The 26,512-nt window shown below is 40.3% G+C and overlaps 2 protein-coding genes across 2 annotated transcripts; one reads left to right on the top strand and one right to left on the bottom strand.

Annotated features, from left to right (window-relative positions):
- Positions 1-6,284: 6,284 nt before the first annotated feature.
- LOC114821175 (mitogen-activated protein kinase homolog MMK2-like) lies at positions 6,285-17,826 on the top strand. The gene is made up of 6 exons (XM_029093111.2): positions 6,285-6,755; positions 7,588-7,717; positions 8,169-8,306; positions 16,401-16,733; positions 17,055-17,238; positions 17,326-17,826. Exons 1-6 carry the CDS (start codon positions 6,574-6,576, stop codon positions 17,496-17,498), a joined length of 1,140 nt encoding a protein of 379 aa, XP_028948944.1. The 5' UTR covers positions 6,285-6,573; the 3' UTR covers positions 17,499-17,826.
- Positions 17,827-18,526: 700 nt separating this feature from the next.
- On the bottom strand, positions 18,527-21,828 carry LOC114821105 (probable polygalacturonase). Its single transcript, XM_029092987.2, has 6 exons — positions 21,627-21,828; positions 21,068-21,415; positions 19,861-19,984; positions 19,616-19,790; positions 19,421-19,491; positions 18,527-19,344 (listed from the first exon to the last, which is right to left on the bottom strand). The coding sequence occupies exons 1-6, from the start codon at positions 21,651-21,653 to the stop codon at positions 18,635-18,637; spliced, it is 1,455 nt and encodes a 484-aa protein (XP_028948820.1). The 5' UTR covers positions 21,654-21,828; the 3' UTR covers positions 18,527-18,634.
- Positions 21,829-26,512: the final 4,684 nt, after the last annotated feature.

Genomic DNA, 26,512 nt, shown 5'->3' with positions numbered 1-26,512 from the left:
TGGGATATGCTTCAATTCCTCGTTAGGTTACTAAGTACCCTAGGAATCGACCTGAAGATACTCCAAACATGCATTTGGTAGGGTTGAGCTTCATCTTGTACTTTCTAAGGATATTGAAAGTTTCTGCCAAATTACGAATATGATCTGATCGCTGCTTTCCCTTTACCATGATGTCGTCGACATAAACCTCCATGGTTACCCCAATTTGTTTTTTGAACATCATATATGGTAAGTGGCCCTTGCGTTTTTTAGGCCAAAAGGCATGACCTTGTAATAGTAGGTGCCCCACTCTATCACCAAAGTGGTATTCTCCTTGTCGGGCTCATACATGGCTATTTGATTGTAGCCGGAGTATGCGTCTAAGAAGCTGAGCAGCTGGTTCCCAAAAGTTAAATCTACTAATAGATTGATCCGGGGGACAGGATAAGGGTCTTTTGGGCATGCTTTGTTGAGGTCAGTGTAGTCTACACAAACCCTTCATTTGCCCTTCTCTTTCTTCATGACTAGTACGACATTAGCAAGCCATGCTGAGTGCGCTACCTCTTCTATGAATCCGGCCTTCAATAGCTTGTCGATTTTCGCCTTAATGATCGCTACCTGTTCGGGTGCGAAATGTCTTCTTTTTTGGATTACCGGTTTGGCAGTGGGATCGACGTGCAGCTTGTGGCAGGCCACCTTCGGATCAATACCGGGCATGTCGGATGGTGACCATGCAAAGATATCTCGGTTTTTTCTAAGGAAAATTGTGAGTTCTTCCTTCTCGTCTGGGCTTAGTCGTGAGCCAATTTTAGCTATCTTTTCCGGCTGTTGGGGATCAAGAATGATGTCTTCGGTGTCCTCTTCGGGTTTTCATCCTATCTTGTCTGCTTGGGCATCATCTTCTCGATCCACCTGCTGTAATTGCTATTTAGTAGTTTCTTTGTCCTTTTGGACTTCGGTAACCTCTATGGGGGTAAAGGTCTTCTTCTTTGATTCTTTCAACATTTACACAGTGCATCGTCGGGATGAAGCCTGGTCAGACTTGATCTCTCTGACTCCTCCTCCCGGGATGCGAAATCAAATTTTTTGATACTTGACGGAAGTGACGGCATCCAGCTTGATCAACCAAGGTCTCCCAAGAATCCCATTGTAGGGAGATGGGTCGCTTACAATCGTGAATATTTGCTTTGAGACGACTGGTGGTGTTTTCACGTCAAGTGTGATATGGCCGATAGCAGTTGAGGTGTGTCCGTTGAATCCAGTAAGTACCTTTACCCGGCGTATGATTGTACTTTCCAGGCCCATCTTCTGAATGACTGCAAGTTGAAGTAGGTTGACTGCACTTCCAATGTCAACCATCATCCTATCGACTATAGCATGGGCTAGTTGGACAGATACTACTAGTGCATCGTCGTGTGAGAAGTCGACTTCTTCTGCATCCTACTCAGTGAAGCCAATAATAGGTCCAGGTTGGGTATCGACTGCTTGAACTTGTGAGATTAGTAAAGCCTGCTGGATCTTCCTCTTTTTGGAGTTATTAGTGGCCCCCAAGTGCTCGGATTCAGCGAAAATGCCATTAATTCGAATCATCTTGGTTGGTGGCTCCTCATCTCCGTTTGCATTCCTTTTAGGCTGCGCAGCTGTCTTGTCTAAGTATCCATCGACTTTGCCTTCTTTCACGAACTTCTCTAGGTAGTTCTTCCAAGTGTAGCAGTCGTCGGTTGTGTGACCAGAACCTAGGTGGAATGCGCAATACTTGGTGTGGTCCAACTGGGAAGTATCTCATTTTGATTGTTTTGGCAACTTGAACCATGGTTCGTTCTTGATATCGCGAAGGATTTGATGAATCGGAATTGAGAACTTCGAATAGCTATTAGTTATTGGGCCTTCTTTGGTTGTGGGTTGGTTTTTGCGCTTGACCTCCTGCCTGCCATTGTTGGGCTGTTTTCCATCCTCCTTCCTTTAAGCAGCTGCCGACTCTTTTCGAGGCCGTTCGGGCGCCTTTTCTGCTTGTCAAGCCTCGTCCTAGAGTGCATGCTTCTCTGCAAAAGCAAAGGAATCTACTAGAGTTAGGTCTTCTTTCATGATCATTTCTCCAAACAGTGGGTGGTCTGCTGGGAGTCCTTTTTGGAAGGCTGCACTTGCTATCGAGTTATTGCATCCCACGATCTTCGCCTTCTTTGCTTTGAATCTCTTCACGTAATCGCGAAGTGACTCTTTTGGGTTTTTCTTTACGTTGAACAAGTGATCGGACTTTTTCTTGATCGAACGATAAGATAAGTATTCTTTGGTGAAAACCAAGGAAAGATCATCAAAATTCTGGATGGATCACGCCGGCAATGTAGGAAACCAATCTTGTGCCTCGCCTTGTAAAGTAGTGGCAAATATTTTGCATATAAGGGCGTCATTATTCTGATAAAGGACCATCGCACTTCGGTAATGCTTCAAGTGTCTTTTGGGATCCCCGTCTCCTTTGAAAGATGTGAAGTGTGGCATGCTAAACTTGCGTGGAGGCTCTGCCTGCTCGATCTCATCCGTGAAAGGTGACCTACTTATGTTGGTCATATCTCGCCTTAGTGTATCATCAACCATTTCGTTGCGTTGAAAATCACGCATCCGTTCATTGAAAAGCCTTTCTAACTCTTCTTGGATTTGCCTTTGTTGGGGTAGCGGAGCCTTCGGCTGCCTTTGGTCTTTATCTGCCGATCTAGGCTGCTTTTCTTCACACTCGGCTCGTCTATGCCGTGGTTGCAATGTATGAGATAGATACCTAGCAGGCGAAGGATTTCTTTGCAGGCTAACGGTTGAATTAGAGCGAGATTAACGATTTTTTTCTTTCGTTTGTCAGGCCGTCTGCTTCGATGTGATGTGGAGGATACTCCTTGCAGGGCTAATCGCGAATGAATGCTTTGCCTGGAAGGCTGCCCATGTTGACTATCAAAACGTGGCCCCAACCATGAATGTATACTTGCCCGTGGGCCTAAACGAGAGTGCATGCTCCTTCGCGCGCTAAGACGGGAGTATATGCTATTTCGGGGGCCCAATCGAGAGTGTGCACTGTTTGAATGCTCGACTTGTGATTGGTTGAGCGGCTGTTTTCCAGGACACTGCTTATGAGGCTCCTCGTATGCCCTTGTTCTACTTCGGGATACTTCATCATGGGCGCGTTGCATCTCAGTGCATTGCAAAAGTTGATTCACCAAGGTTGTTTGTTGTACAAGGGTGCTCGTCAATTCTATGACTTGTCGGGACAAGTTTTGTTCGCCATTCGGATTGGAAAAACTTAGATGGAATGCACCTCCTTGAACAATAGAATGGTGGTTGACTCCAAGTGCGAGATTTGAGTTGGAGAATGTCAAATCTGCAGAAAAATGTGGTGAAAACACCCCAGCCTCGATGATTGGTCCGAATGGTTGAGATTCTCTTGGGCCGACTTGGGCAGCTTGGGAAGCCATGAGAGTAGGCTGGGCTACGGGGGCAGGCTGGATCACTGGAGCAGGTTGGATCACGGGAGCAGGCTGCTTAGTGCGTGGTGCATGTGAATGCGAGGCTTGGGTTTGGGTCCACGCAAACTTGGATGGCACAGCTTGGGTCGTGGCCTTGGTACCATGAACCTTGGATAGCACGGCTCGGGCCATGGTGAAGGCACCATGGACCTCGCCACAAGTGGCTACCAAAGTAACCACCGCGGTGGTTCCCATGGTGGAAACTCATGGTGGTGGTGCCGCTCCAGTTATTGTCTCATTTTGCCTCACGGATCTCCGCAATCCCATTTCTTGAGTATTCGAATTTTTTCACTTGTGGTATTTTCTAAATTTCTAGCCATTATATTTTCCTTATACGTTTTATCAAAGAACCTTTACAAGTAAAAAATTCTAATAATAAGAACGTATGAAAAATATTCAAATGGACTAGAAAATAGAGAAAAAACCTTTTTGTGCGAGAGTTTTCTACGAGTATGGATTTCAACTCTCAATGAAAGTACCAATTTGTGGATGCAAATTTTCTCCTCCTCAATCTTGGACGATTTTGCATCTACAAAACAACTAGCACCTTAGGTTAAGGCCAAAAGCCTCATGCGCCCACGATGAATGGGGGGGACTTTGGCCGAAGAACCTCCAATGCCAAAGTTAGAATTTTAGAGAGAAATAGTGTTTAGAGTATTTGGGATTTTTTGTAAGAGAATTGGAATTAGTGTTTGGTGAAAATGGGAACCAATATATAGGAGAGGAAGGGTGTGGCCGGCCATTAGGCCAAGAATGAGTTATTTTGGGAGGTTATGGAGATAATGGGCTAGTTATTTTGGGGAGTTATGGAAATAATTGGCTAGTTAATTAGCAAATAATAATAACCTAATTAACTAGCTATTTGAATGTCATAAAAAGGGAAAGAAAATGGTAGCAAAAAGCAGAAAATAAAAGGCATGGCCGGCCCTAGTGGGTAACTGGCCTTTGGTAAGTTTTTTGGTTATAATTTGGTGGTTTAATTGATAATTAAGGGATTGATTAGGTAATTAATCCCTTAATTAGTCAATTTCAGGAAATATGAAAGGAATATATTATTTAGCTAATTTATTAGCTAAATAATGGAATATAGAACATATAGAATAAATTAGATTTTGGGAATTACCTTGCAGAAAGGATTTGATGAAATAGGTTTTAAATTGTTACCTATTTTGGGCACTTTTGACTTGGTTAAAAGATGATTGCCCACTGTTCGCGCGTAGGAATCCCGGTATGCCTCAAGGGTATTTTTGTCCTCTTTTGTCCAAACGTCCACGTGTCGCCTAGTGAATATTTTTGGCTCCACAATTATGTCTGTCTATTTTACTTATTATGTCTAGTTTACTTATGTCTATTATGTATGTTTCACTCTGTGCGTCGGTCTATTATGCCTATTTCTCTTATCAATATTTTTTTTTTCTAATTGAAATTGTTAAATGTTACTAAGGTGGGAAAGGGATCACAGAGTTGGAATCAACATTTCAAGTAAATATGCATTGATTCCCTATTCAATTTACTTCCATTTAGTATGTTGTTAGTTTTGCTGCTGACTTAATAGTGTTCTTACTTAATCATCATCGTTATAAAGTTGTTGTGCAGAAATGAACAAAATCAGCAAACAAAGGAAAGAAGTTTTTTTGCAATTCACCTAGGGTGAGTGGACTATTCTGCTTTTGCTTTTGCTTCTGGATTTTTACTTTTTATTTTTCCTCTCTCTCTCTCTCTTAAAAAGATGACAAGTGGTGGCAAATCAAGGTTACCCATTCTTTACGGGCTTAGAGAGGCTATGAAGAATTTCACTGTCTGTGGCTACAGTCAAACAGACTTATTAGCTCGGAGCATCGGACCTGAGATCTCCCACATTTTTTTATTGGGGAGCTTTTGCTTCTATTTTGATTGGTGTGTGATTTCGGATCTCGTGTAGGGTTATTTACTAATATGAACTTAAAGAGTGTGGGGTATTGAAAAGCATCACAATGGATTCATTTGATATCTAATCTGTCACCTTAACCCGTTGTGTTATATCTAGACGGACAGCTATGTACCATATTATACAAAGGATAAGGATCCTCTTCTGAGCTAAGGGTGAGGATCCTTCTAAGCAAGTTCATCGGGTTGTTCAAATTTTATCCAACGGCTACAAACAGAGGGCCCCTTTAAAAGTTATAATAATTGTAACTGTTGGATAAAATTTAAACGGCCCAATAAGCTTGCTTAGGAAGATCCTCACCCTTAGCTCATGAAATGATCATAATCCTTATACAAACACTACCTTTTGTTCCTTATTGAACATAAATATGTAAGTCAATAGATTTTAATATGGATGTAAATAAATTTAATATATTTCACACATTTAACACATTTTTAAAACCTGCGGCATGGTTGGCTCAATTGCTAGTGTTCTCTAAGGGAGATGTTCAATTTTAAACATAAAATTAAATTTGAAGGCTTATGTGGCATATTTATCTTTTTTAAATTTTGTTGTCAACCCGATATGTCAAATTTATACTATTATTTACTTTTCATAAGTGTAATTAGTATTTTTCAAACAAAGGATAATAATAAAAATTATAAAAAGCATTTATTACTCAATAAATATAGATTTTCCTCTGCTGTCATCATATGTCATACCACATAAAAATTGACATTTCGGTTGAAAAACACTATTATTATCTTCTTATTTTTACCATTATTGCTGATGTAGACTTTTTGACATTTGCCTTAAAAATGCTCTAAAATGACTATACTTCCAAATTTCCCTATATTATTACTTTCCCAATTTCGGGTTCAAAATTTTGAACAAAGAAAAGTCCCATTCAACAGTCACGGATTTTGCAAACTATTCTCACTCGCGATCATCAAAAGCACGTCCTGTAAAAGCAAAAGCAGTTGGCTTTTTGCATTGCCTTGGATTTCACTGAAGAGTTTCACACAATACCCATTACTTGTTATCCGAAAAATCCACCTACTATACTGATTCTCTCGCTGCTGTGCTGATTCACGAGCGCCATTAAAGCCCCAAACAACCCACTCGGGGGTTTTTGAACCCTTTCGAGAAAAGCGCTTTTTTCGCAAGTTGGAAGTTTGGAAAATGGCTGCCAAGGAGTCGAGCTCTGCAGCTGCTGCTGCTTCGTCGGACGGAAAAATCAAAAGGGTGCTCACCCATGGCGGTAGATATGCGCAGTACAATGTGTTTGGTAACTTGTTCGAAGTCTCCAGCAAGTACGTGCCCCCCATTAGGCCTATTGGGAGAGGTTCTTATGGCATTGTCTGGTAAGCTTTCTGCTTTCAAAGTTTTGATCTTTGGCTTCTTTTGCTATCTGGGGTATCTTTGGTTTGATGTTTAAATTAAATTTGTATGTTTACTTGTTACGTTCGATGTTTTTGTTGAAGAATCCATAATCTCACTTCGAAAAATTGACAAAATTAAATATGACGTATATTGAGTTGTTTCATTCTAGCTATATCGAGACGAGACCTTTTGTAATAAAACTGACACTGTTGTTGACCAAGTTGGGGACAATATCAGTCGGATAATATTTAGCCAATACGTCCACGTGAAATCCTGATAGTTTTGCTATATTTTTAGAATTGGTTTTAATTTTTAAAGATGAGTTTGGTCTGTTGAATAGTTTGAGTGCTATTAATGATGTTCAGGACTATTATGCAGACAAAATGTTTGATATATTGTAAATCAGACGACATGACTGATTTATTTCGAGCCACTTTGTTGTCAAAATTATATCATATCTCAAGAGGTTTTATTGGTGATGGCATAGAACAGGATTAGCATGAGAACAAATTCGAGGAGGAGTATTTTATTTCGATTTTCGGATAGAGAACATATAGTTTCAATAATGCATTGTAGCACTTTTATTTCTCTCCCTCTATGCGTATTTTAATATCAGTTCGGTTAACTGCTAACATACAACGAAGCTGGTAAGCGTTGTTTCATGCCTAGCTACTGCTTATCATGTACTGTGAAGAGCAGATTAGGCCTAGAAGACTGCTTATTGAGGAAAGGGAAAGCTTTTCCCTATTGTTCTTTTTACAAGTATAATCTTTGGCTAAAGAGTGGTGGATAACACAATTTCTTGCTTTTCAGTGCGGCTGTCAATTCAGAGACCCATGAGGAAGTTGCAATTAAGAAGATTGGTAATGCTTTTGACAATATAATAGATGCCAAAAGGACGTTAAGAGAAATCAAGCTTCTTCGCCACATGGACCATGAAAATGTAAGTTTTATTTTTAAGAGTAATAACAAAACTTGAAAACAAGTCTTAAGACATGTGTATGGTAGTATGCTAAAGACTCTGGAGGATGCTTTACAGCGTCGTCAATGTTTAGTGGGTCTAACATCTTATTGTTGTCTTGCTGGGTTTTCTGTGTGGAACTTCAGCAGTCTGGTTCGTTTCCTTTCTTCCGTTTCCCATGGTAACCCTGTAAATTGAGTGGCGGTCTACGGCTTATATCGTACTAGCCCCCCACCAAGAGTTACTTGTGGCAAACAGTTTTGTTTATCTTTAATGGCTGTATATTAGTGAATGAAAGTATGCTTTACGCATAGAAGGTATAAGTTTGACAGCCATATGCCAGACCTGGTTTCATTTCTATTTGCCTTTTGGACTACATGCATCACTCTTTCTATTTGGGTCTGCTCAGAATTACAGTTCAGTCACTCCACAGGTTATTTCTATCAAGGACATTGTACGACCACCAAAAACAGAGACCTTCAATGATGTCTACATTGTTTATGAACTAATGGACACTGATCTTCATCAGATCATTCGTTCTGACCAACCACTAACAGATGATCATTGTCAGGTTTGGAACCAATACTCTCTTACCTTGTCGTTACGGTCAGATAGTTCAAACTCTTAAATATATTATATGTTCATTGCTTTTTTTGTCGCATACTTTGATTGCATAGTGGATTTATTACTTTTTTTTGTCCGTCTCTTGAGGCTTCTAATTGACACTTTCTGTAAGTTTGATGCTTAATGAATCTGGACATTTTAAGTGTAGATGGAAACTTAGACGCAGACTCCTTCAAATCAGAGATCACATGACATAGGAAAGAGATAGATGTTGATTGAAGAGAATTCACTCAGTACTAATTATTTGTGATTACTATTAATTTTAAAGGAAAAATTGCACTTAAAAAAATCTGATCAGAATGGGTTTTTTTGTACTGTTTAACTGTTACAAATCAATAACATCTGATCAGAATGTTACAACAACAACAACAACAACAAAGCCTTTTCCCACTAAGTGGGGTCGGCTATATGAATCCTAGAACGCCATTGCGCTCGGTTTTGTGTCATGTCCTCCGTTAGATCCAAGTACTCTAAGTCTTTTCTTAGAGTCTCTTCCAAAGTTTTCCTAGGTCTTCCTCTACCCCTTCGGCCCTGAACCTCTGTCCCGTAGTCACATCTTCGAACCGGAGCGTCAGTCGGCCTTCTTTGCACATGTCCAAATCACCGGAGCCGATTTTCTCTCATCTTTCCTACAATTTCGGCTACTCCTACTTTACCTCGGATATCCTCATTCCCAATCTTATCCTTTCTCGTGTGCCCACACATCCCACGAAGCATCCTCATCTCCGCTACACCCATTTTGTGTACGTGTTGATGCTTCACCGCCCAACATTCTGTGCCATACAACATCGCTGGCCTTATTGCCGTCCTATAAAATTTTCCCTTGAGCTTCAGTGGCCTACGACGGTCACACAACACGCCGGATGCATTCTTACACTTCATCCATCCAGCTCGTATTCTATGGTTGAGATCTCCATCTAATTCTCCGTTCTCTTGCAAGATAGATCCTAGGTAGCGAAAACGGTCGCTTTTTGTGATCTTCGCTAGATTGCTCCGGTCATTAGTGTGGATAAGTATATAAATGGATAGAGATAGGAAAGCAAACACAAGATGTACGTGGTTCACCCAGATTGGCTACGTCCACGGAATAGAAGAGTTCTCATTAATTGTGAAGGGTTTACACAAGTACATAGGTTCAAGCTCTCCTTTAGTGAGTACAAGTGAATGATTTAGTACAAATGACATTAGGAAATATTGTGGGAGAATGATCTCGTAATCACGAAACTTCTAAGTATCGGAGTGTGGTGTCGTCTTGACTTGCCTTATCTGTCTCATAGGTAGATGTGGCATCTTCTCTGGAAGTACTCTTCCTCCATCCAGGGGTGGTATCTTTAACTGGTGGAGATGCACAAGGTAATGTATCAATTTCACTTGAAGCTTACTTGTAGTTTCAGGCTTGGTCAAGCGCGATACAAACCATGTAGTAGGAGTCCCCCAAGTCGCCGAGCTAGGGGGTCTGCTGAAAGAGGTGACAGACAAGGTAAGCAATCAGAGCTCCGACTGATTGTTCACCTTCTCCCCATCTTGCAGCAGCATGAAGGATAAAGAGAAGAAAAATGAGAAGAGATGATATGAGATACTTTTGCTTTTGAAGAAGTAACTTTCCACAGGCTTATTCTTGAACTGAGCTGGAGGGTTTTCTGGTTTCCTCCAGAGTATAAGGCCGACTGAAGAATTTGAGGGTCAAAACAAGTCCATCAAATCTAGAGTACGTTCCACCCTGCTGATATGGGATACTTTTGCTTTTGACAGAGTAATGGATGTATCGGCACGTGTGCTGTTACGCTTGTCTCCACATGCTTCCTTGTATCCTTCGCACTTGCCCTATCTGTTCCTCAAGCAGATGCGGAATCTTCCCTGGAAACATAAGATGTTGAAGATGAGTACTCGAGAGCAATGCCAGGTAAGTAATCAGGTAAGGGGTTCCAGGCAGTCAGTTCCTGGCTGGAAGCTTGATTCCAAGTGCTGACTGATTGCTCTCTTTCTCCTTGTCTTGCAGGTAAAAACAAGGCCAAAGGAAAAGACAGGGAAAAAGCATGATATGGGATACTCTTGCTTTTAACCCTGATGATATGAGATATTCTTGCTCTAGTATAGCTTGTTTGCAGAGGTATTATCGGGGGGAAAGAAAGCTGAATATTTCGAAAGGCTTCGTTGGGAGTGCCCTCTCAGATATGATGAAGGGTTGAGCATTTTTGCAGGTCTGCCTGTCCGTTGGGGATGGAGGTCGACATATATAGGAGTCTCCCTAACAACAAGTAGTAATGCTATTCCTTTACCCTGCTTGGTCATAGCACGGTAGTGGGAGCTGCCAGTTTCACATGTTTTAACTCTGTCAGAGCACTTTGAAAAAGTGGTCTGTGGTATCTGGCTCTCGAGATTCGGAAAACGATGCCTCTTCGATTTTTGAGAAAGCAATCATGTTGGGGGTCTGACTCGAGATTCGGAGAGCAGTGTCTCTTCGATTTTTGAGGAAGTAATCATGTTGGGAGTCTGGCTCTCGAGATTCGAAGGGCGGTGCCTCTTCGATTTTGGAGCAAGCAATCTTGTTGGGAGTGTTGTCTCGAATGTGAGTAAAGGTTGGGCATGTTTGCTAGTCTACCTTGCCACGAAGCACAAAGGTTGACACACAGGGACTTTCCAATTATCCAGCAATGGTACTGTTCCTTTACCCTCTCTTCGATTTTGAGAAAGTAGTCATGTTGGGAGTCTGGCTCTCGAGATTCGGAGGACGGTGCCTCTTCGATTTTGGAGCAAGCAATCTTGTTAGGAGTGTTTTCTCGAATGTGAGTAAAGGTTGGGCATGTTTGCTAGTCTACCTTGCCACGAAGCACAGAGGTTGACACACAGGGACTTTCCAATTATCCAGCAGTGGTACTGTTCCTTTACCCTTGTGGGTAATAATATGGTAGCTAGACCTTCAAAATTTATGTGTCTAAACTTTGTTAGTGCTGTTTCTTTGCTATTCTTTTACCTTTCTTGGTCAGAGCGATGTAGTGGGAGCTGCAAGCTTCACGTGCTCAACTTTGGCAAAGTTATATGTGGTACCCATGAGCTATTGTTGCGTGTGGGAAGTGGGTGATTGAACAGTAAGATTCATGTGCTTTCTACTTCACCAGAAGTCTTCGACATAATGCCCATAATTTCTGCAAAGCTGAGTGTGCGTGTGACAGGTGCTGACAAGGCTAGAAAAGTAGGTGCCTCTTCGATTTCTGAGATTGGCCCTCGTGGTCTCTAAGCAGCCCAGCTTTTGAGAAAGCGAGCGCCTCTTCGATTGATTCGGAGAACGATGCCTCATCGATTTTTGAGAAAGCAATCATGCTGGGGGTCTGGCTCTCGAAGATTCGGGGAGCAGCGTCTCTTCGATTTTTGAGAAAGTAATCATGTTGGGAGTCTGGCTCTCGAGATTCGGAGGGCGGTGCCTCTTCGATTTTGGAGCAAGCAATCTTGTTGGGAGTGTTTTCTCGAATGTGAGTAAAGGTTGGGCATGTTTGCTAGTCTACCTTGCCACGAAGCTTCTCTTCGATTTTTAAGAAAGTAGTCATGTTGGGAGTCTGGCTCTCGAGATTCGGAGGACGGTGCCTCTTCGATTTTGGAGCAAGCAATCTTATTGGGAGTGTTTTCTCGAATGTGAGTAAAGGTTGGGCATGTTTGCTAGTCTACCTTGCCACGAAGCACAGAGGTTGACACACAGGGACTTTCCAATTATCCAGCAGTGGTACTGTTCCTTTACCCTTGTGGGTAATAATATGGTAGCTAGACCTTCAAAATTTATGGGTTTAAACTTTGTTAGTGCTGTTTATTTGCTATTCTTTTACCCTTCTTGGTCAGAGTGATGTAGTGGGAGCTGCAAGCTTCACGTGCTCAACTTTGGCAGAGAACTTTGGCAAAGTTTTCTGTGGTACCCATGAGCTATTGTTGCGTGTGGCAAGTGGGTGATTGAACAGTAAGATTCATGTGTTTTCTACTTCCCCAGAAGTCTTCGATAGAATGCCCATAATTTCCGCAAAGCTGAGTGTGCGTGTGACAGGTGCTGACAAGGCTGGAAAAGTAGGTGCCTCTTCGATTTCTGAGATCGGCCCTCGTGGTCTCCGGGGAGCCCAGCTTTTGAGAAAGTGAGCGCCTCTTCGATTTCTGAGATCGGCCTTTGTGGTCTTTGAGCAGCCCAACTTTTGAGAAAGCAAACGCCTCTTCGATTTCTGAGATCAACCCTCGTGATCTCTAAGCAGCCCAGCTTTTGAGAAAGTAAACGCCTCTTCGATTTCTGAGCAGGCGCCTCTTCGATTTCTGAAGCTCCGTCGAGTGCAGATTTTTATAGGGGCTGGCATTAAGTTCCAAAGCACACTTGAATCTCCACCAGTAGAAGCTTCATTCTTGCACTTCTAAGATCTTGATTTGTCCGACCTCTTCTCTCTTCAACACCTTTGAAAATGTCTGGCCCCTCCGACCGTCGTTTTGACTTGAACCTTGTTGAAGAGGCAGCCCCGCCTTCTCCAGACAACATATGGCGCCCATCCTTCGTCTCCCCTACTGGTCCTCTTACCGTTGGGGATTCCGTGATGAAGAATGATATGACCGCTGCGGTGGTGGCCAGGAACCTTCTCACTCCCAAAGATAACAGACTACTTTCCAAACGGTCTGATGAGTTAGCTGTTAAGGATTCGCTGGCTCTCAGTGTTCAGTGTGCAGGTTCTGTGTCTAATATGGCCCAACGCCTATTTGCTCGAACCCGCCAAGTTGAATCATTGGCGGCTGAAGTGATGAGTCTCAAACAGGAGATTAGAGGGCTCAAGCATGAGAATAAACAGTTGCACCGGCTCGCACATGACTATGCTACAAACATGAAGAGGAAGCTTGACCAGATGAAGGAAACTGATGGTCAGGTTTTACTTGATCATCAGAGATTTGTGGGTTTGTTCCAAAGGCATTTATTGCCTTCGTCTTCTGGGGCTGTACCGCGTAATGAAGCTCCAAATGATCAACCTCTGATGCCTCCTCCTTCTAGGGTTCTGTCCAGTACTGAGGCTCCAAATGATCCCCCTCCGGTGCCTTCTCTTTCTGAGGCTCTACCGACTGCTGAGACTTCTCCTAAGCAACCTTTGTGAAGGCTCCCTCTTGTGTGTTTATTTTGACTCATGTATATGTACATATTTGTAGCTTATCGGGGATATCAATAAATAAGCTTTCCTTCATTTCAACGTATTGTGTTAAATACACCAAAGCCTTATTCGCTAAGTTCTTTGAATTTTCTTTTGTTGAAGCTTGTATGTTGAAGCTTTCTGAGTGGAGCATGTAGGTTGGGGTAGTGTTCCCTTAATTTTCCGAGTGAGGAAAACTTCTCGGTTGGAGACTTGGAAAATCCAATTCACTGGGTGGGATCGGCTATATGAATCTTAGAACGCCATTGTGCTCGATCCTGTGTCATGTCCTTCGTTAGATCCAAGTACTCTAAGTCTTTTCTTAGAGTCTCTTCCAAAGTTTTCCTAGGTCTTCCTCTACCCCTTCGGCCCTGAACCTCTGTCCCATAGTCGCATCTTCTAATCGGAGCGTCAGTAGGCCTTCTTTGCACATGTCCAAACCACCGTAACCGATTTTCTCTCATCTTTCCTTCAATTTCGGCTACTCCTACTTTACCCCGGATATCCTCATTCCTAATCTTATCCTTTCTCGTGTGCCCACACATCCAACGAAGCATCCTCATCTCCGCTACACCCATTTTGTGTACGTGCTGATGTTTCACCGCCCAACATTCTGTGCCATACAGCATCGCCGGCCTTATTGCCGTCCTATAAAATTTTCCCTTGAGCTTCAGTGGCATACGGCGGTCACATAACACACCGGATGCACTCTTCCACTTCATCCATCCAGCTTGTATTCTATGGTTGAGATCTCCATCTAATTCTCCGTTCTTTTGCAAGATAGATCCTAGGTAACGAAAACGGTCGCTCTTTGGTATTTCTTGATCTCCGATCCTCACCCCTAACTCGTTTTGGCCTCCATTTGCACTGAACTTGCACTCCATATATTCTGTCTTTGATCGGCTTAGGCGAAGACCTTTAGATTCCAACACTTCTCTCCAAAGGTTAAGCTTTGCATTTACCCCTTCCTGAGTTTCATCTATCAACACTATATCGTCTGCGAAAAGCATACACCAAGGAATATCATCTTGAATATGTCCTGTTAACTCATCCATTACCAACGCAAAAAGGTAAGGACTTAAGGATGAGCCTTGATGTAATCCTACAGTTATGGGAAAGCTTTCGGTTTGTCCTTCATGAGTTCTTACGGCAGTCTTTGCTCCTTCATACATATCCTTTATAGCTTGGATATATGCTACTCGTACTCCTTTCTTCTCTAAAATCCTCCAAAGAATGTCTCTTGGGACCCTATCATACGCTTTTTCCAAATCTATAAAGACCATGTGTAAATCCTTTTTCCCATCTCTATATCTTTCCATCAATCTTCGTAAGAGATAGATTGCCTCCATGGTTGAGCGCCCTGGCATGAACCCGAATTGGTTATCCGAAACCCGTGTCTCTTGCCTCAATCTATGCTCAATGACTCTCTCCCAGAGCTTCATTGTATGACTCATTAGCTTAATACCCCTATAGTTCATGCAATTTTGTACGTCGCCCTTATTCTTGTAGATAGGCACCAAAGTGCTCGTTCGCCACTCATTTGGCATCTTCTTCGTTTTCAAAATCCTATTGAAAAGGTCAGTGAGCCATGTTATACCTGTCTCTCCCAAAAGTTTCCACACTTCGATTGGTATATCGTCTGGGCCTATTGCTTTTTTATGCTTCATCTTCTTCAAAGCTACAACCACTTCTTCCTTCCGGATTCGACGATAAAAAGAGTAGTTTCTACACTCTTCTGAGTTACTCAACTCCCCTAAAGAAGCACTCATTTCATGTCCTTCATTGAAAAGATTATGAAAATAACCTCTCCATCTGTCTTTAACCGCGTTCTCTGTAGCAAGAACCTTTCCATCCTCATCCTTGATGCACCTCACTTGGTTTAGGTCCCTTGTCTTCTTTTCCCTTGCTCTAGATAGTTTATAGATATCCAACTCTCCTTCTTTGGTATCTAGTCGTTTATACATATCGTCGTAAGCCGCTAACTTAGCTTCTCTGACAGCTTTCTTCGCCTCTTGCTTCGCTTTTCTATACCTTTCACCATTTTCATCGGTCCTCTCCTTGTATAAGGCTTTACAACATTCCTTCTTAGCCTTCACCTTTGTTTGTACCTCCTCATTCCACCACCAAGATTCCTTTTGGTGTGGGGCAAAGCCCTTGGACTCTCCTAATACCTCTTTTGCTACTTTTCGGATACAACTAGCCATGGAATCCCACATTTGGCTAGCTTCCCCCTCTCTATCCCACACACATTGGGTGATTACCTTCTCTTTGAAAATGGCTTGTTTTTCTTCTTTTAGATTCCACCATCTAGTCCTTGGGCACTTCCAAGTCTTGTTCTTTTGTCTTACTCTTTTGATATGTACATCCATCACCAACAAGCGATGTTGATTAGCCACGCTCTCTCCTGGTATAACTTTGCAATCCTTACAAGTTATACGATCCCCTTTCCTCATTAGAAGAAAATCTATTTGTGTTTTTGACGACCCACTCTTGTAGGTGATCACATGTTCTTCTCTCTTCTTAAAGAAGGTGTTGGCTAAGAAGAGATCATATGCCATTGCAAAATCCAAGATAGCTTCCCCATCCTCGTTTCTCTCCCCAAAACCATGGCCACCATGAAAACCTCCATAGTTGCCTGTCTCCCTGCCCACGTGTCCATTTAAATCTCCTCCTATAAATAACTTCTCCGTCTGAGCAATTTCTTGCACCAAGTCTCCAAGATCTTCCCAAAATTTCTCCTTCGAACTCGTATCCAACCCTACTTGAGGTGCGTACGCATTATCAAATGCGACTCTCTGTTTTGGACATTGTTTAGTATCGTAGTATGGTATTGCGATCTGGACTGTTTGCTTTTTGGGGTTCAAAGTCATACATGGGATTAATGTTTTGTGAATCGTGTGCAGTACTTTCTGTATCAGCTGTTACGAGGACTAAAATATGTGCACTCGGCAAACGTCTTGCACCGTGATCTGAAGCCTAGTAATCTGCTTCTGAATGCTAACTGTGACCTTAAAATTGGAGATTTTGGACTAGCAAGAACAACATCTGAGACAGATTTCATGACCGAGTATGTTGTCACTCGTTGGTACCGAGCACCAGAGTTGCTACTTAATTGTTCAGAGTACACTGCTGCAATTGATATCTGGTCTGTTGGTTGCATACTTGGTGAAATCATGACGAGAGAACCTTTGTTTCCTGGGAAAGATTATGTCCATCAGCTGAGGCTTATTACAGAGGTACTAGTGGAACTTCCAAATGAACTTAAACGCTAGTTAAGCATGCTTTCAAGTTTTGATCTGCGGTTGAAATTTGTTAGATTAGCTGGATATAATAGGAAAAAGATAGATTTGTGATATGTTCCAAATATTGTCATGCAAATTGTACATGGTCGTAACAATATGACATGCTTTTGGGTTCATATCACTCTTCTATCCTATCATTTTCTTTCGGAATAATGCTTCGTTCTCCTTTTTTATTTTTTATTCGACAGTCTTTCTATATTCATGCTTGTATGATGTAAATGAAACATAGTGTGTTTCTATTGTATCTGTGTAAAGTTGATAGGTTCACCTGATGATGCAAGCCTCGGATTTCTTCGAAGTGATAATGCCCGAAGATATGCAAAACAGCTTCCACAATTCCGGAGGCAACACTTTGCTGCTAGATTCCCTAACATGTCTCCTGGGGCTGTGGATTTGCTGGAAAAAATGCTTGTGTTCGATCCTAGTAGACGCATTACTGGTATGGGAAATGAGTCCAAATTTTCAAAGTAAAGGATTTCATTTAGTCCACAATTTTCCTGACTTATAGGTCTATATCTGTCTGCAGTTGACGAGGCACTTTGTCACCCATACTTGTCGTCCCTTCACGACAACAATGATGAGCCCATCTGCGCAAGGCCTTTCCATTTTGATTTTGAGCAACCATTATGCACCGAAGAGCACATCAAAGAGCTCATCTGGCAAGAAGCAGTGAAGTTCAATCCAGACCCAACCCATTAAAGGAACATGTCGGCTAGGGCTGTAGATATATGTATTATGAAGAACTTACCATCTTTTAACAATGTATAATCAATCACCATTTTCCCTAAGAGGACTAGCTCCGGAGAACTTTCGCTTATAACTTAGGGTCAAGTTATGTGCAAGGAGCTTAAATACTCGAGGGAATTAGTGTCCTATGAATATCAGTGAAGACTCTAAAGCAGTATTGAACTGAGGTTGAAAACAATTTCGAGCTTGGCGGAAAGATTCTAAATGTTGTATTGATTTGGAATTGGGATATGAAATTTCTTTCTTTTCACTAATCATATAAAATCAAAAGATTTGAAGAGCTGTTTCGTGTTTCATCTTGTTCAGATCTTGCACATTTTAGATTATTGCTTCTTTCCTGGATTTGTTATTCTGTTTACTGTGATGATGGTTCGGTTGCACCTAGTTTTGAGAAATTGACGCAGGTTTAGCTGCTATGCATCGGCATTTCCCTTTACAACGCTTCACTTCCGGGTGCTTGATGCACAGATTGCTAAGGTAAAACTTGCATGAATAGATTACTGGGCGATAAATTTAGGGCTGGTTTGGTATTGTTGTGCTTTGAAAAAAGGTGCTTTGAAAAAAAACTGTTTCTGCTGTGCTGTGAGAATAAGCTCATTTTTGTTGCTTCACGTTTTCAACTTTTTCTCACCCAAAATTGTGAAAATAAACTATTTTTAAGTGTTTACCAAATACCTTTTTGAGCTCAACATTTTTTTATACCCACTTTTTATAAAAGCACCTCAGTACCAAACCAGTAATTAGGGTGATGCTTTTCACTCTCGTGTTCTCTTTCTACACTTCTCCCCTTATTGTTGTCTCGCTTCCCTTCATTCTCCAGGGTTCCTAAAAGTATGGCATGCCTTGCACATCAAGTAAGCAATCCAACTTTTCGATTCAAACGTTTAATATAATGAGTGCAGGGGAGAAAGGGGAGTGTTAAAATCACTTCCCTTCATTCTCTAGGGTTCCTAAAAGTAAACCATGCCTTGCACACCAAGTAATCGATCCAACTTTTCGATTTAAACGTTTAATATAGTTTTGTAATATAATCCATCAATCTTCATAAGAAACAGATTCCCTGGTAGGGAATATGATATTTCAATTTATCACCAGTGCTCCCTCCTGTAAGAGCACACCTGAACTTGAACATTATCAATTGGCAGGCCCTCTTCTGGAAAATTGCACGCTGTAACATTGCCTGGACCCTGGTCTGCCAGAGCCTCACATGGCCGAGGAACCACGCCGCTTGAAATCCCAGCAATATCAGTGCAATTCCACGGTAATTTCTTCGCCTTCTTTGCCAGTGTAATCGTAACGTTCGATATGCATATCCCCGTAAACGGATCGCCAGGAATCCCCTCCAACTTAGCTGCCATTGTCACATTCTCAGCAACCATGTCATGATAATTTATATTCTGAATCGCAGGAAGGGCATTCGGATCGTAGCCATTATCTGCATGGGATCCGTAGTTTCCTGTCATCCAAAACGCCCATTTCATTGTTTTCATAGTCATCCCTCTCACGTATATGTCTTTCACAAACCCTCCTCTTCCCACAGCAGTTTTGATTCGAACTCCTGATTCCGAGTCAATGGCAAAAATATCCTCCGCCCTCACATCTTGGATTCCACCTGACATCTCGCTCCCAAGTGCAATCACTGCACTGAATGGAGAAATGCATGTCAGCCGTCTGATCACGAGCTGTTTCGTAGGCATCCCGAAAGCAATTCCATACTCATCCCAACCGCTCTTTACTGCTATGCAATCATCCCCAGAGACAATGTAGCAGTCCTCAATTCGAGTATTTGTGCAAGAATCTGCACAAAAACAATGGCAACTTCATAAGCACTTATAGTAGTGTAACAAAATTTTGCTTTTAAGAAAAGTGCTTACCGGGGTTGATCCCATCTGTGTTTGGAGATGTCACTGGTGCAAGAATTGTAATGCCTTGAACAAGAACATTGCTGCATTTTCAACTTCTTTGATTAGAAAAATCTTTAAAAAGGTGCTTTTCACTTCTTTCACCAGTTCTTACCACATGAAACATTAACAAAAAGAATAAAAATTTGGAGAGATGGAGGAAAAAACCTGCTGTAAATGGGATGAACATTCCATGAAGGAGAATTAACCAAAGTGAGGTTGGAAATCTGGATGTTTTCGGAGTACATGATTTCGATCAGGTACGGTCGCGTGTAATTTAACTGTCCCTTTTTGAATTTCTGCCACCATACTTCACCTTGGCCATCGATGGTGCCATTGTCACCTGGTATCAAAATGTTCAACAACTTTCTGTACAGTATTCATAATTTGATTAAATTTCGTGGTTGTTTTACCTGTTATTACAACGTCAGTGAGATTGGTTCCAAATATCAGACTGATGAATCTTCCACCATCTGTGTTGTCCCTTCCTCGGCCGTACGACGGAAGGGGTTCAATCACCGGCCATTCGCTCTCGTCCTAAGACAATTGTGAAGATACAAGATATGAAGCCCAGACAAAACATTATCATATTGTCAAATCTGAAAGCCTTGGAATGCCTAGACCATATTATGTGTGACACAAAAATGATGATACACAAAATGCAATGTGTCCTCACTCTCAGGATCTCATCTTGCACGTTTTCTATGAGCGGGTTTTAAATAAGAGAAGAGACTTTCGTACTTTCTTTTTTTCTCCCCATGCACTCGGCACTCCTCCCCCACTTAGTGGGAAAAGGCTTTGTTGTTGTTGTTGTATGCACTCGGCACTCCTCCCCCTCTTTTATAGGCTTAAAGATGAATAAATCAAACGATTGAAACAAAAGTATGAGTGCAAAAGGATATAATGGTTGTGCAAAATAAAATCACTACCCAATGACAATAAAATGTTGTGCTTAAAATGCAGGACGACGGAATAAAAGTGTGAATAGCACAACAAACTCGAACGTGTGAATAGCTGTTGCCTGAAGTCTTCACAAAAATCTTATAAAAATCTGAAGGTTATTTTGGGCTTTGACTCTCTTCCTCTCACCACATTCGCCCTGCATGCCTGCCACGGATTTGCTCTGTTTTTCTTGTTCTATTTTACTTTTTCCCACATAATAACAGATGTAAAACTAATTTTCAGAACCACAAAGGATTGTGATTTACAACAAGAATGCCTTTTTCTTCCACCCGTTTGAATTTAGTTTATTTTACTAGACTTCATTTTAAATAATATTAACGACATGCTTACTTACTTGAAATGAGAGAAGTTATAAATTGGAACACTGTAATAAACCGAGAGAAGAAATGGGAACGAGATCAATTGCTCTTTCTTTCAATACAATTCCTAATGTTAGGCGAATTTGAACTATATTATTGTTACTTTATTTTTAGGCTAAGCCTAACAAATGCCCCTTAGGTAGATAATATTGTTTGTTAAAAAAATATATATATACAATTCCTAATGTTTACATATTGACCCACATATGTTCCTTTTTATTTATTTCGCATGCGTTGGTAAGCACAGTTATAAGGGAAAAAAAAAAAAAAACTTTTAGGGGAAAATTTGTGTAATTACCTGAGAAGCAAGAAGAACTGCATCCTTATGGAGATAAAGCGTGAAATGGCTGGTGAGGTTGAAGCTGCCAGTTAACCATTTACCAGGAGGGACAACGAGTTGTGACCCGCCTTCTGACTTGTACTGACTCAGATGAGTGATTGCTTCTTGAAAAGCCTTAGTGTTTGATGTCGTTCCATCGCCAACTCCTCCATAATCTGTCAGAGAAGCACTTTTGGCTCTGCAACTTATGGCGCAGTACTCGAAGTATTCTCCTCCTGCATTCTCCCTCCGAGCCTTGCGGCTTTCAACTCCTTTTGTTGTGGCCAATAAAACAACAAATACTACTGCCATCACCATCTCAGATGACTGCAACATTGAAAAAAAAATGATGGAATTTCAGTAATTTTTGTTGTTATTTTATTATTTTTATTTTTGGATGAAATCGAAAACAATGAGAGCCAATATTGTAAATTCAACAATATGAGGAACGCGCAACAAAAAGGAAGAAAAACAATATAGAGCAAAAATTTGGTGGATAAAAATAATTTGTAGAATTAATGGAAGAGTGATTAATTACCTGAGTATTCATGGGAGTCCTCCTCATGGTACTAAAAAAATGGTGGTTATTCAAACTTTGTCGTCTGTAGTTTAGTTTCTTGCGAAATGAAGTATGTGTATATATAGAGTCTGCAGTTTGTTGTGTACTGTATTTATTTTCTATTGTTTTTAGTTTGATCTGCAGAGCAAAATGGATGGAGATGATAAAGTTAGTCACCTTTTCACCCAAAAAGCATGATTCTTTGAGAATGCGTTACAATGTCAATATATAAAAAATAGAGATGATAAAGTTAGTCACCTTTTCACCCTAAAATTCATTCTTACCATCAAGGATGGTCTTCTAAAATTGAAAGTCAATCAATGTAATTCCTGAAAATAGATGTCACAAATCAATGTAATTATTCTGTCATAATTTTGTTAAAAATTCCTAAATGGGTCACATAAGATTTATGGATTTTTAATCACAAATGGTCTTAGAAATTAACTCACACCATAAAGATGGTCCCTGAAATTGACTTGAACTATCAAGATGGTCCCTAAAAATTGATGTATGTAATCCTTAAAAATAGGTGTCGTAAATCAATATGATCCTTCCGCCACAATTATGTAAATTTTTTTTGTTATGTGTTGATGTGGGTTTAATAATTAATTAAAAAAGTTGTCTAAATACCTTTTTGCACAATAGAATTTTTTTCTTATAGTAGGACCTACTCCGAAGAGAGATCCCTTCCATAAATTCTCAAAGGCACAAGGTTTAACCAAAGCCTAAGAGGGTTTGGAAATAGTTTTCAACCAACAATAGACGCACCTCGATTATAACCTCATTATCTCAAGGCAGACCTCGATGTTCTTTGAGTCACCAAACCACCAGGGAACAGCCAAACAAGCTCTCCAAGATTAAGGTTGTGAGGATGTTGATCGCCTAAATGTTAACGACGATGTTCTAGAAGTCATTGTCAATCAGCCAAGCCGTCACCAAAGGTGATCTCGATCCAGGTTCAATTCGGTGAAAGGTGTCGAAGTGTGTAAAGATGGGTGTATTGCGATTTTTTTTAGAGAATAGATAGCAAAAGAGGTAGAGGAATGTTGACTGTGATCGGAGGTGATTGCATGATTGAGTTTTTGAGTTCACAACTTTTTATTAACTATTAAATTATTAAACCTATTTGTAATTTTTTTTTAGTTTAATTAGACTTGTGTGATCCATTTATGTGTCATATCAGCACATAACAAAATATTTGACAAAATTGTGACAGAATGACTACATTGATTTGGGACACTTAATTGCGAGACTAAATTGATCGATTTTCAATTTCAAGGACAATTTTGATGTCGCGAGTCAATTTCAAGGATCATTTGTGATAAAAAAAAAGGACTTATGGGACCCATTTATGTGCCACATCAGCACTTAACAGATTTTTTAACATAATTGTGATGGAATGACCACATTAATTTGCGATATCTATTTTTAAAAAATACATTAATTGATTTTTAATTTCAGGAACAATTTGTGATAAAAACCCTAAATAGAATATGATTGTGCTCCGTTTTAGTTGTTTGAGGTCATCATTGTTCACGTGATTAGTTTGCATCCATATATAAAAAGTTGAAGCACATTTGCTTCATAGACTTCTAAAACTGGAAGTTGAAGAAAGGCCAATATGGGGGGTTCTAAAATATATTATTATGATAACCTAATGATGGTGACGATGCCGAACACACTCACTATAAACTGAATGCCAGTGCGCACTATAGAAAGCGTTCTCATTTTTTTCCTTGTTATTTGTGGATGAGATTCATCGTCTTCTCCCTCAAAGTTGGTTCACTTCAGCCCCCACCTTGTTATAGACCTGAGAATGGAGAGAACCCTAAAACACTAGCGGTATTATAACCGCACACGGTAAAAAGTAGTGCACTACTTCCTCCATTTGTTTGAGAAATGCTGACGATAATTGCTCACGTGACGTGTAAGTGCGTGACTCACACGTGTTGTGGTTCCCTAATCCTACGAACTTGAAACATTGTATACATTTGGTCAATGTTTTTTCGAATGAGATTATAGAATAGTATTGACAAAAAAAGAGTAATCAAATATTAATAATTTACCAAATTATTGATACTTCAATATCAAACAATCTTTTCCTCTCTCATAATTCCTTTGAAAATTCTATAGCGCATGGCTTATGTGATACAAGAGTGCATTGCGTGACTGGATTTTAATAATCTCAATTTACCGGCAGTCCATTGAATGATTGAATTTTGACAGTCTTAGTTTAGCTGTTTAAACACCAGTTCATTCCATGTAAAGGTTCATGTGAGAAATTTGGTATCCCAAAATGAAAGTGGTAATGGTGAGGTCATGTTCGGCGGTTAGTGCTTTGGTGGAGTAGAAAAACAAATGGGTTTGTTATAAGACCACCAATTAGAAAAGTAAAGAAAACAACTTAATCATGGGGATATTTGGCTGATTATGATGTGTTTGATTGGGGTCCATAATTTTATATATAGTACCTTGTCGTCACAACTTGCATGTATTTTTATGGCATATGCACTGCATTATGTATACCCGTGACTTGAGCAATGGCCAGCTCTTCACGGGCACTGCTCAAGTATTGGACTGGAGTGGAGTGCTGGGAAGCCAACTTATCTGCAAGTATCTGCATATGCACCCACTTTTCTCTGATCCTAAGCTTGATCGCAGTCCAGAATCTCATGACCAGAATAATTATATATTTTTAATATTTATGATTATAGTATTTATATTTAAGCAGAGCCAGTCTTGAAGGTGTGTAAAAGGTGCCACTGCACAGGGCTTCCGATTCAGAAGGGCCCCCAAAGTTTTTTTACATGCAAACATATATCTATTATATACTTAAATGTGCAAGATAATAATAATCACCACACCAGCGCTAGTGGTATAGGCCTTCAATCCCCTTGTACATGGCCTGGGTTCGCATCCTTGCAGAACTATTTTGCTATTTTTAAGTTTTGCAAATTTATTAACTTAAAAACTTAATAAGTTTTACACAAAAAATCATGCAACATATTTTGAATTGAAGACCTTTCAAGACAAGAAACACTCTTGTCCACCCAAAGTGGTGCTCTAATTTGTAGTATTTAAATTTTATAGATACAAATTGAAAAAAAATAACAAAGAAAATACAGTATTAAAAAATGAAGGGCCTCCATCTAAATCTTGCACAGGGCCCCTAAATTCCCAGGGCCGGCCCTGTATTTAAGTATACAAATCACTCTCAAATTCTTAGTGGATTACACTAGACTAGTGGCTGAATCTTACCTGCTTTGTGGTTTTAGATTTATAGAATATTTGCCACTAGGAGAGTTCGAGCATATTAAAGAGGTTTTCGAACACATCTCATGTGGTCTCAAAAGTGTTCAAGCACTACTCCAAAGGGTCTTAACAGATTATGGCTTCGAGGGTCATCCATTATAAAAAGATCTTTCTTTGAGTGGATATGTGAAAGTATGCTATGATGATCCAAAGAAAGTAAGCTATGATGATCCAAAGAAACAATCAATTTGCCAAAATTTTGACTGGATATGAAATCACTGGTGCTTGATCTAGTGGTATTGTTATGGGGATTCTAGAGTGGCTGTATTTCTAAAACAGACTAAAAGCCTTGAATGTGTTCTCGCTATTTTGTGAAGAGACTTGGCAAACCCAATGGTCAAAGGAAGCTCAATTGACAGACCCAGTTGGGCTGTATCCCAAATAAAGAGACAAGTGGAAACTGTTGCTGGGCTTCTTTGCAATGTAGAAATCAGTTCCACGTCTACCAAGTTATTATTTTAATGGGAATCAATTGAATAGACAAAAATTACAAATTTCTTATAAATAGGCAAAAGTTAGAGAGATAATATTTACTAGGGACATGAGCGAAAGTATTCTCAAGTCTTCCTCACTATTAGCTAAAGCATGTGGGCATAAAGTTCCACAATTTTTACAACACTTCCCCTTGGATGCCCACATGTCAACATCAGTTGCACAATGCTCGATCTACAGGCTGAGACAATATTTTGTTTTTCCATGGTCTTCCATTTCAAATTCGCTTTTCAGATATTCTGCAGTTTTATTAAGTTCTTCAGGGGTTCCAACTAAGTTCATATCATCAACATATACTGCCACTATGGCAAATCCAGAATTTGATTTCTTAATGAACACACAAGGACAAATGACATTGTTGGTGTATCATTCTTTGATCAAATACTCACTAAGACGATGATTAAACCACATTTGTCCAGATTGTTTCAACCCATATAATGATCGTCTTAATTTGATTGAGAGCATACCTCATGGTTTGTTAGTCGTTTCAAGCAACTATGTCATTCTGGGACCTTCATATATATGTTAGTATCTAATTCTCCATATAGATACGTGGTGATGACATCCATAAGTCGTATGTCAAGTTTTTCTGAAACCACCAAACTTATTAAGTAACGAAATATAATTGCGTCTATTACGGGAAAGTATGTCTTTTCATAATCAATTCTAGGTCTTTGTGAAAAACCTTGTGCAACAAGTCGTGCTTTATATCTTACAATCTCGTTTTTCTCATTATGCTTTCTTATGAATACCCATTTGTAACCCACGGGATTTACACCAGGCGGAGTTTGAACTAACGGTCCAAAAACACTTCACCTTTCTAAGGAATTTAATTTTACTTGTATTGAGTCTTTCCACCTAGGCCAATCTTGTCTCTGTTTGCATTCATCAATAGAGCGAGGCTCAATATCATTGCTTAATATGATTTCAGTGGCTATTGCAAATGCGAACATGTCGTCGATGATTATTTCATTTCGATCTCACAATTCATTAGTACATGCATAATTTATGGAGATTTCTTTGCTTTCATGTACTTCTGTCTCTTCAAGGACATGTGTCTC

This window comes from Malus domestica, chromosome 14 (assembly GCF_042453785.1).
Source record: "Malus domestica chromosome 14, GDT2T_hap1".
Lineage (NCBI taxonomy): Eukaryota > Viridiplantae > Streptophyta > Magnoliopsida > Rosales > Rosaceae > Malus > Malus domestica.
Note: the sequence above shows the minus strand (reverse complement) of the source record. Positions and strands in the feature narration are given on the sequence as shown.